Genomic DNA, 11,113 nt, shown 5'->3' on the forward strand with positions numbered 1-11,113 from the left:
TCACAGGTTGCAGGTTCAGTCCCATCAGAGCACATACAGGACGCAACTGATTGATGTTTCTCTTGCACATTGATGTTTCTCTCTCTCTCTCTTCCTTCCTCTCTCTCTAAAAGCAATAAAAATGTATTTTTTTTTAAAGTCATTGAAAGAAATAAGGTGATGGATAAAATAGTAATTTTAATTTTTTTAAACTTTTTTTAGGGTACCTTGGCTATACTAGTGGATTTTCCTTGAGCTGTATGGTTTTTTTCCTAATAGTGGTAAGTGTCGGTTGGAATAGTTGGTTTGGTTTTACCATAGTACAGTGCTATGTAACCATTATTCCTTAGTTGGCTCTATTTGATATAAAGTCTATATTGTTTCTCCTATTTTTTTTTAATATCAGGTGATCTACAAGAAATTTCAGATTCCCTGCATTGTTCCAGGGCTAAATGCAACAAGTGCTAATTCAACAAATGCTGACATGTGTACGCCAAAATATGTTACCTTCAATTCAAAGGTAAGTTTCCTTATCCTTTAAATATAAAAAAGAGCATTTTTATTAATGGCATTATATTTTTTATTCTTGTAGTAAGTAAACTGTTTTAAATGTATTCAATCTCAAAAGGACACAGTCCCCTGCTTCCAAATTCCACAATCCATTTAGAGACCTTTGAGAAATATACAAATACTAGTAGCCCATCGCGCAATATCATGCACAGTAGGCCGCCCGCCGCTTCCTCAGGAGCCGGGGGGGAGCTGCAGCGTGCCCCGGGGACCGCGCTGCTTCCACGGGAGGCAGAAGCGAGCTGCTGGCACCCACGGGAGCTGCACCGCTTCCGCGGGAGGCGGGAGGGACCCGCGCTGCTTCCACAGGAGGCAGGCCTGCCGTCTCCTCTCCAGGCCTGCACTCGGCTGCAGAGGCTGTGGGTCGGCGCCCCTATCCCTGTCCGTGTCTGCTCTGGCTCCAGGGGGCTGGCCCAAACTGGACGCAGCAACAAAGCAAGCATTGCGCCAGGCCGCTCATGCTGCCCATTCTCAGCGGCCACGCCCCCGGGACTGGGGCACTCTGGCGGGGCTGAGAGGACTGGGCACTGCCATATTTGTGGTGGAGTGATGGTTAATTTGCATATTGCCCTTTTATTAGATAGGATTATATTTCATGCTCCCTCTTTTTAAAAAAAAATACATTTTCTTTATGTCAGAGAGGAAGCGAGAGGGAGAGAGAGATAGAAACATCAATGATGATAATTATTGATCGGCTGCCTCCTGCACGCCCCCTACTGGGGATCGAACCTGGGACCCTTCAGTCCACAGTCTGAAGCTCTATCCACTGAGCCAAGCCGGCTAGGGCTTCATGCTTTCTCTTAACCCAGTTTACATGTAGGACAATGTTAAGCATTCTCTGTGAAAATGTCTTTCTCGATGATTGTCTCAGCCCTTTCCTATCGATCTATAAAAAATAGATTGACAACATCCTCAGCCCACTGCTTCCTATCTGGTGTTGACTAAAAGAAATGCCTCCAACTTCCCCAGCTTACACATTTGAAATACACATGCCACCACAAGTTGGTACTTACGAAACCGTCATACTATGCGATATTAATAGTATAGGGAGCAGTGGACTGTGGGACTAGTCAGGCTTGGACTTGAGCCCTCAAGCAAATTACCCAACCCCACGTGTAAAAACAAGTATTCTATTCTGTATCTTACTGGGTTTTTGTTGTTGTTTTTGTGTTTGTTGGTTTGTTTTTAAGAATGAGGTGGGTTCAGTGCTTGGGCAAAATTAGAGCATGACAAATGCTACCTTTCCTTCCAGTTTCTTTTTGCATAAGAAGTTATGTTGAGCCTGGCCGGCATGGCTCAGTGGTTGAGTATTGACTAGGAATTAGGAGGTCACGGTTCAATTCCCTGTCAGGGCACATGCCCACGTTGTAGGCTCAATCCCCAGTGTGGGCCGTGCAGGAGGCAGCTAATCAATGATTCTCTCTCTTCAATTATGTTTCTATCTCTCTCTCTCTCCCTCTCCTTTCCTCTCTGAAATCAATAAAAATATATTTTTTTTAAAAAACAAGTTATGTTGAGTTTGAAAGTTTTAAAAAGTCATATCTAAGAAAACAGATCTGTCTCTCTATTGCTCTCTGCCTCTCTTTTAACTCTAAGAATGAAGCCAAAGTAGTGAATGTGGAACTATTCTTCTTTTTTAGAAGCCACCTTTTAAGTCTGTTTAGATGCAGCCTACACATATAGCAAAGAGCATAGAGGTGGAAGTCCTGGGCATGTCACCTGACCCGCTGGAGGGAGTCAGGAGAACAGCAGTGGCCTGCCTACTGCTCAGGCTGTTGTAGGACTCCGAGAGATAATGCAGGAGAAGTGCAGTGTAACTGGTTAGCGCCATATAAAAATGGGTTATGCTATGTCTGGAGGATGTAAAATACGCTGCAGGTGAGATGGGTCTCAAACCTCTCTGAGCCAAGTGCCTAATGTCTCAAGCTAGATAAACTCTCTTTGGAAAGCTGTTCCTATTTTAGATATCAAAGCCCTCCTAATAACCAAATAATCCAGGGATTCTAAAGAGCTGTCAGATAAAACTACAGCTCAGAAATCCTGGAGCTGAATAATTTTATGATAAAAATACCTTTTTTTAATGTTTTTTTTTCTTTCAAATAGACCGTGTATGCTCTACCTACTATTGCATTTGCATTTGTCTGCCATCCATCAGTCCTGCCAATCTACAGTGAGCTTAAAGAGTAAGAGGTTTTTTTTTTACCTTGATCATTTTATAACCCCTCATTAACAGGCAAGCCCTGTATTAAAATAAACAGACTCATGTAATGAACCCCACGGATTCATCACCCAGTTTTAACATTTACTTTCTGCCATTCTTGAGCAAGTTCTGCATTTTAAGAAAGCAAAAACAAAAGAGGAAGAAAAACCCGAAACCTGCAATATATTTTGGATGTAAATATAGAAAGTGGTACATTCTGTAGGCTTTTTTTTGTTAAACTGGTTTTTCAAATACTGTATTACTTAGAGAGTTCAAGTATTTGGGTTGCTTTATGTTACTTATATTTCCTTGGCAGGTAGAATATAATGATCTTCAGATTCAATATCTGTAAACTGCTAAACACATGATATCTGATTTGCCTGTTGATTTAGATGGAAAAGGCTGGTAAATCAGGCAGAGAAAAATTAATGCTGAGACCACAAACTAGACAAAAGAATTCTGTCGGTCATTTTAAATGATTAAGATGATTCTATGGATTCGATTTTGATTGCTCTTCTAGAGAAAACTAAAGGCCTACTTATACCTTGCCTCATTGGTTCTCTTTTTAGCTTACCATTACCAGACTTTATATAAAAAGTCGTTGTGGTATACTCTTAAGCTCAGAAAAGATATACAATATAGTTATTTTGTATATTAAAAATATACCATTTTGAAACAAAAATGAAGTGGTTGTCATCTAGCATTGGACTCACTCATGATTCTTCCTCTTTCCTATTTAAATCGATATAGGTAAATTTTGAAATATTTACATTTATCGATATCAGTGCTAACTTTATGATCCTGTATTTAGGGTATTTAAATTTGTCTTTGGCATCTTTTCAATTTTATAGCCCAGCTTTTAGTTTGTAATTTTCTCGTGTGTACATCTCAGTTTTTCTTGTCTTCCATACTCCCTGTTATGACACAGCCAAATATGAGTATTGGTAGTCTGTTATTGAGAGCAAGCCTTATAGACTAATTATTCAGGCAGCTAAAGCAACTTAAGGTGCATTCAAACTCTCAAAGTAAACTTGACCTAAGAGACAGCCCTTCATCATCACCTTCTGTGATCGTTTGGGTACTTAGTGCTGTGGAGACACGCAGACTTCTAGGTGCACCTCTGGGGCTACTCAGTGGGAAAACTGGAACCTAATAACAGCATTAGCAACAGACACCTGAGGCCAAGTTCCAGCTCTGCCTTTCTTTCCTGTGAATGTTCACTGTGGAGAAATAGCAAACACAAGTATTAAAAAAATACTCTCTGCCCTTCAGATGAGAACTCGATGTTCTTTCCAAAAAATGGGTAAGAGCACTCAAGGAATGGTTAGTTCCCTGGGTCTCTCTCTCATTCAATACCCTTCAGTATAAAAGAAGTTATTCTAAACCGGCATAAATGCCTGGGGTAATTTCAGTTGGTCAGATCTGTTCTATCCTGATAGAAAGTGAAGTTCCTATAAACACTTTTGTGTTAACACTGGTCTTTAAATTCAGTAACATGGTTTTTAATTTTTCAAATTCTTTTATCTTTGTTTTTAGTCGATCACAAAAAAGGATGCAGATGGTTTCAAATATCTCCTTTTTTGCCATGTTTCTTATGTACTTCTTGACCGCCATTTTTGGCTACTTGACATTCTATGGTAAGTAACTTCTGTCAGTACATAAATGTAGGTCATTGTAAGTATATTAGTAGAAATCATTATCAAAACAACTTTTAATGTGATAGTTAAAAAAAGTAACACATCTGTCCATGGATTGTGCTGTCTCTTCTACGTAAAGCAAATGGCACTGGCTGCTTTCCATATTCATGCAGACTGTACAATAGAATAATTACCGAAACAATACACTGTCATGTTTTTCTCCTAATACTGGCCTTAAAAGGAAGAGCATTTTATAAGCATACCACCTGCACTGAGGAAAGTGAAAACTATATCAGAGAATTTCCTAATTGCTGTTGCGAATGGGGTCAGATTCCATTAATAGAGACACAGAGACAGATGCTGAACGGGAGAAAGAGCCGAGTGCCACCCTCACGACACCTCACATTAATTAAAAATAAAGTGCCTACTTTTTCACCGGAGGTTGGAGCCTTGCAAGAAGGTGAAGGGATGACACAGAAAGTTTTAAAGGGACTGAAATCCGAGGTACAGCCAGAAGCCCTGGAAAGGAGACATGAAGCCAGCACATTTCACTCTCAGTGGCTGCCATGCTAGCTAGCTTTGGTTGTCTTTGAAATAACATTTCCTGAGGTTCGGAGTTGAGAAAAGTCCAAGGTGGTACATAAGCAAAATGCTCTCTTTTTAAAAAAATAAGAAAAACATGCATGGAAGAGAAGAATTATTTCTTTTGTTTGCTTGTTTTTCTTTGGTTTTGTTTTGTTTCTTTGTAGAAAACCAAGCAAAAATTTATTGACCACAGCAAAAATATTCTTAGGAGAGTGAAACAAGGGCATAGAAGAAGCAAAAGGAGAGCCTGGGCGGGGCTGCCGTGGCTCACTGGGAAGTCAGAGAAAAGGGGCCCTGGAGACAGGTTCAGGGGGTGAGCCCTGGACAAGTTGCCGCTGCCCATTGCTGGCCTGGTTGCAAGTCTCGTGGGGTCCCTTAGAGGTTAAGGGGATACATGCTGGGGGGAGGGGGGAAGAGGAGAGGGGGAAAAGGAAAAGGGTAAGAGAATGGCTTGGGCATGCCCCCTGGAGGGAGAGTGCTGAGAAGAATTTTTTCTTTTTTTCTTTTTTTAAGAATTATTTCTTGATGTGATTAAGTCCCATTGGCACCCCTGTTGCTTGGCCACTGAAAGTTGAGCAGTAAGAGGAAAGTTTGAAAGAGGCTCCGAGTGGCCTGCAGTCCACCTATCTACTCAGCAGGACCAGCTATTCTGTGTTGTTGGATGTGGCACCAAATGGGAGAAAATCTAAATGGAGCATAGCTTTGTGCTTCAACCTGTGCTATTTTTAAAAACATATATTTTTATTGATTTCAGAGAGGAAGGGAGAAAGAGAGTTAGAAACATCATGATGAGAGAGAATCATTGATTGGCTGCCTCCTGCATGCCCCCACTAAGGATCGAGCCCGAAACCCAGGCATGTGCCCTTGGCCGGAATCGAACCTGGGACCCTTCAGTCCGCAGGCTGACGCTCTATCCACTGAGCCAAGCCAGCTAGGGCAACCTGTGCTATTTTTAATCCCAATTTACTCCTAGGATTAATTTAGTATAAATTAAATGTAGCCACTCTGTGTAGCTTCTTCTCATGATTAGCATAAATTCCTTTAGTTAAAGTTACGATGGACAGGGGGAGCCTGCCTCACACCAGGCATTTCTCTTCTCAACTCCATACACGGTTTTAACCGACAGCCCAGGTCATTGCTTTCCTTGCCCGTCAGTTGACGCATTCGCTGTGGTTCCGGAAAGCTGTCATTCAGGGGTGTGCTTTGCTTCCTTTCCCTGCCCGCTTTCCCTCGCTTTAGAAAACGTCCAGTCGGACCTCCTTCACAAGTACCAGAGCAAAGATGACGTCCTCATCCTGACGGTGCGCGTGGCTGTCATCGTGGCGGTCATCCTCACGGTGCCGGTGTTATTTTTCACGGTGAGTAAAGCCTCGATGTCACCTGAGAAGTGCTGAGGTCTCACCTTTCCTTCTGTCTCAGGGGCCCGTCCCAGAGAAAGCCTGTTGCTAGCTTTCCTATGTCATTGAAACTGCCTCAGGGAAGGAGCCCAAGACGCTGTGGAGATTCTGCAGGAAGAAAGTGGGATCAGTGATATTGGGTAGACTCTGGTGAAAGGAATCTTCATTCTAATTGATCTGTCCCTCTTTTTTTTATAGAGAAATGCCGGTAGCATGGTTGAATCTCGATCATACACAATCAGGGAATGTAGAAGGACCAAGAGAGAACCCTTAGCCATAGAGAAAACAAAAACAGAAATTATTCCCCCTGAAAGAAAACAATCTACTATTTCTAGGCCGGCGTGGCTCAGTGGTTGAGCATCGACTCATGAACCAGGAGGTCACTGTTCGATTCCTGGTCAGGGCATCTGCCTGGGTTGCAGGCTTGATCCCCTGTAGGGGGCATGCAGGAGGCAGCCGATCAGAGATTCTCATCATTGATGTTTCTATCCCTCTCCCTTCCTCTCTCTCTAAAATCAATAAAAAAACATTTTAAAAAAGAAAACAATCTATAATAATAAAAGCATAATATGATAATTAGACCAGATGTCCTTCTTGATGACCTTGTGGACAAGCCAAGGCTGTGAGGGAAGCCCAGGTCCCTGGTGCCTGCTGGTGGCCAGAGGGAAGCCTGAGTCCCAGGTGTCAGAGAGAAGCCAGTGCAGGCGGCTGCGGGAAGGAAGCCTACTCTTGCATGAATTTCATGCATCAGGCCTCTAGTCTATCCTATATAATAAAGAGGTAATATGGAGGCGGGGGCAGTTGGGGTGACCAGGCCAGGGGGGGCAGCAGTTAGGGGTGACCAGGCAGGCAGGCAGGTGAGTGATGAGGAGCCAGAGGTCCAGGATTGTGAGAGGGATGTCCAACTGCCGGCTGTCAGACATCCCCCAAGGGGTCCTGGATTAGAGAGGGTGCAGGCTGTGCACCTGCTGCCGCCTGAATTTCGCACACCGGGCCTCTACTTTATAAATAAAAACACGTTTCCACCTTAAATCAAGCCCCCCTGCTTCCCAAACTGTTGTGCTATCTATAAATTACAGAACATTTCACAAATCCCTGTCAGTTGCTGCTGAGAGCGTGAGTTTGGCAAGTGCAGGCCCTTATGGAGTCTTTGTTTTCTTTTCCCACAGGTTCGTTCGTCTTTATTTGAACTGGCTAAGAAAACAAAGTTTAATCTGTGTCGTCACATCTTCGTGACCATCATACTCTTGGTCATTATCAACTTGTTGGTGATCTTCATACCCTCCATGAAGGATATCTTTGGGGTCGTAGGTATGGCTTTAGGACTTCACACTTATTCTGCAGCAGCTAGTTAAGAAGCTGAAATTTCACAGTAGCAACTTCAAACTTTTTTTTTTCTTATTTTACAGGAGTTACATCTGCTAATATGCTTATTTTCATTCTTCCTTCATCTCTTTATTTAAAAATCACAAATCAGGATGAAGATAAAGGAACTCAAAGAATTTGGGTAAGTCTTATGCCAGCCACCCCAATTTTTCTGATCAGTTTTTTATATAAATGTACCAAATAAATAGTCCATCTCTGCCATCTAAGACTACTTTTAGCAGCCTCAAAGGGAAGCAGCAGTTCTGTAGTTTTCCCCTTTGGGAGATTTAAAATACTGCAATCTCATCAGAATCCTCTCTATTTCCTCCCAATAGCTTTGGAGGCCTTACTGTTGTTGTGCCTTCGCACTTGCTCTGAGCTGCGGCAGGGCCAGCTGCGAGACTGGGTGTTTGTCGTCCTGTCTCTGGGAGGTGATACCCTACCTTTAGCTCAGGGAACATGTGATGCTTCCTTTAAATGGCTGAGTTAGCGTAAAGAGTCTTTTTATGATTTGACAGAAATGCTTTGGAGCAACAGACCTGGATTCAGAAACTACCTTTCTATATTGGGATTCTTGTTTCCAGGTCTGGTGAAGTTCAAGGGCATCTTCAAGGTGGTGCACTTGGAGACAGTGAGGGAAGCAGGGTGAAGTGGCTGCTGCCTGGGTACCTTCTGGAGCACCATTTTGTTTGGCCTCAGAGAAGGCTTCTCCGCGGCCCTCCCAGATAGTGTAAGACTCCAATCGCACATGTTGCCTGAGTCCACAGACCCGGTTAAGAGGTGGAGGAGGCAGGAGGGGTCATCTTTGTGCACTGATGCTTGTAGAGCATCTTCTAACCCCACAGGATGACCCCTGAAGCCATAAATCCCATACCCTTCGAATCCTTACCAGTAGTTGCTTCACAAGGTCAGAGAGGAAGGAGCCATCACTCTGGCACAGCAGTAAAATAGACTAAGATCCGAAAATGGTACAGGCCTGTTGCCCAGGAATCCTCCGGGCTTCCCCAACCCAGCTCCCATAATAAAATGGTAGTAGGAACTACTGAATAGCGTTAGACAAGGGCTCCTGTCCGTTTGAGGACCCCCTGGGAGTTAGACCAGACCCATGGTGGTGAGCCCATGTGCATCCCTCGGAGCTCCACCCCTCGCCTCCCCTCCTGCCCGTAGCCCTTCCTCCAGGCTCCGGGGCAGCCCCCCTGGCTCTCAGGATGCTCCATCCTTCTCTCCATGGAGCTTTCATTGGATAGTCTCAAGGCCACACAATTTATAATCTGTGTTCTCCAGATTCTGTATTTAATGGTCTGTCCATCTGTGGCCTTCATGACCCCTTGAAGTAATTTGGATGTTTTCTTTTTTTTTTTTTTACCTTCAATATTATTTTGTATTAGTTTCACGTGTACAGCATAGTGGTTAGACACTCACATACTTTACAAAGTGGTCCCCCCTGATATTTCCAGTACCCACGTGGCCCCGTACATAGTTATTACTGAAGTCACTTAGTTTCTGACACTGTTTCCTATACCACTTGATCAAATTAACTTTGCTTTTATATCTTTTTCCACGTTTCAAACAGAAATGTCTGCCTACCAGCGATAACCTAGGTTGGTTGGTAAAGAGAGATGAAAGGGCCTGTATCTTTTCCAAAGCCATTTTTTTTAAGTCATAATCTTAGTCGGAAAGAGGCTGTAAGGATGGCCAGTCGCTGTAGAGGAACAAGCATGCCAGACAATCTTTCTCTACTGTCCTCTGACCCACACAGTGCCCAAGTGCCGAGCCTCTCCAGTGCGGTTTACAAGGTTAAAAACCGAATCTCAGAGCAAATGCATCTGGTTCAAAACACAGAACGTAGAGGAGGCTCTGTGTAGTTTGTTCTTACTTTCCCATCCTTGGAGAATCAGATTCGCACACAGTTTCAGAAAGATTCTCACAGTTCCACGGTGGTTGTCACAAAGTCCAAAAACATGGGTCCGCAAGGAGAGGGAAAGCGTGGGTGTTTATTTCCGAGGTGCCTGTGGGAAGTGTTTGCTTCGCTGAAATAACCCATGCCTTTCTGTTGCTGCAGGCTGCCCTCTTCTTGGGCCTGGGGGTGTTGTTTTCCCTGGTCAGCATTCCCTTGGTCATCTACGACTGGGCCTGCTCATCAGGGAGTGACGAAGGCCACTGAGACCAGCTGGGAAGCATCAACACTCCCGTGAGCTGCTCAAGCCACCAACCACACATCAGCAACCCTCATCACTTCCTTTGCAAGTTTACAGAAGCAAACAGAAATTTACAGGATACTTCAAATGGAATCCCACTTTAGTCGCAAAACAGAAACCTGTTTCTGTACGGGTTCGTGTCCCTCTAAGATCTGGGATCAATTTAAGGATCATGGATTTCCCCCCCACTTCAAATTTCACAGAATCATATTTCCTAGTACTTTACACAGTCAGTTATTTTTCACTCTCCTAACTCATTTTTTTGTGACTTCATGGTCTCTTAGAACTTTGAAAACATGATCATCAGTCATGTTTATTTATTATAGATCCAGATTCTGAAATAATTTTCTTACTGATGTTCAGCTCACACTATCTGTATCTTTTTAGAAGAGAAAATAATCTTGAATTGTATATATTTATTTTGCTTTACAGAAGAAAAAAAGGTTTCGTAAATAATTTGCCTATTTGGGTTAACATAGCACACAGGGATCATCGTTGGGGAGTCGCAGGGTGCGTGCATTGCAGGGTCTGAGCACGCCCTAGATTTGAGGTGGCTTTGATCTCCCGCAGGCAGACCAGTGGCCTCCCGGGTACTATGTCCACTTCATACAAAGACATTCCCTGGTGAAGTGTCCTCTCCGCTGGGAAGGGGTGGAAATGATTTTTACCTTGATAAACACATTAAACTACACATGTGGGGAATCTAGCAAATTAACTTTTGTTTCCCTCTTGGCAACTTGTGTCAAAGTTACTCTGACCTGAGTTAGTTTCTACTGGGGAAGCCCCATAACACCTTTATAATAAATTGAGGAGCAAGAATATTGCAAAAAGATTGTCCAAAATGCCTAAGAGAATATTCCTCTGAAGCAGATCGCCTTCAACCCTACACTGGATTGTTGGAGGGAGAAACGTTTTCTTACTAGTAAATGATAACCCCAGAAGCTTTTCCTCATGTCCACCAGCTTTCGCACAGGGAATAAGGTGTATCTAACCAAGGATGATCTAAGTAATTCCTGTTTTATATTGGGTACTTTAGGGGGAGGGAGGGTGTCTTTAAAAGACTTGTTTTATATCTATAAATTTAGGTTATTATAAATACAAGATTTTTGTATCTTAAATAAGCCTCATTCCTATTTCTTCTCCATTAACAATCCATCCAGAGTGTTAGAAAGGGAAAGGGAATAG

The 11,113-nt window shown here is 43.1% G+C and overlaps 1 protein-coding gene across 7 annotated transcripts in view; it reads left to right on the plus strand.

Moving 5' to 3' along the window:
* The window catches only part of SLC38A1 (solute carrier family 38 member 1), a 70,883-nt gene extending 59,779 nt beyond the window's left edge, over positions 1–11,104 (plus strand). For all 7 annotated transcript variants that reach the window (XM_006755519.2, XM_006755521.2, XM_015558614.1 and 4 more), the window contains 8 exons: positions 202–260; positions 386–499; positions 2,650–2,729; positions 4,283–4,383; positions 6,208–6,326; positions 7,535–7,676; positions 7,775–7,872; positions 9,793–11,104. In XM_006755519.2, coding sequence (XP_006755582.1) covers positions 202–260; positions 386–499; positions 2,650–2,729; positions 4,283–4,383; positions 6,208–6,326; positions 7,535–7,676; positions 7,775–7,872; positions 9,793–9,894 — 815 coding nt within the window. In that variant the 3' untranslated portion in view covers positions 9,895–11,104. The remainder of the gene's footprint in view (positions 1–201; positions 261–385; positions 500–2,649; positions 2,730–4,282; positions 4,384–6,207; positions 6,327–7,534; positions 7,677–7,774; positions 7,873–9,792) is intronic.
* The last annotated feature ends 9 nt before the right edge of the window (positions 11,105–11,113 follow it).

Source organism: Myotis davidii, unplaced genomic scaffold (assembly GCF_000327345.1).
Source record: "Myotis davidii unplaced genomic scaffold, ASM32734v1 scaffold290, whole genome shotgun sequence".
Classification (NCBI taxonomy): domain Eukaryota; kingdom Metazoa; phylum Chordata; class Mammalia; order Chiroptera; family Vespertilionidae; genus Myotis; species Myotis davidii.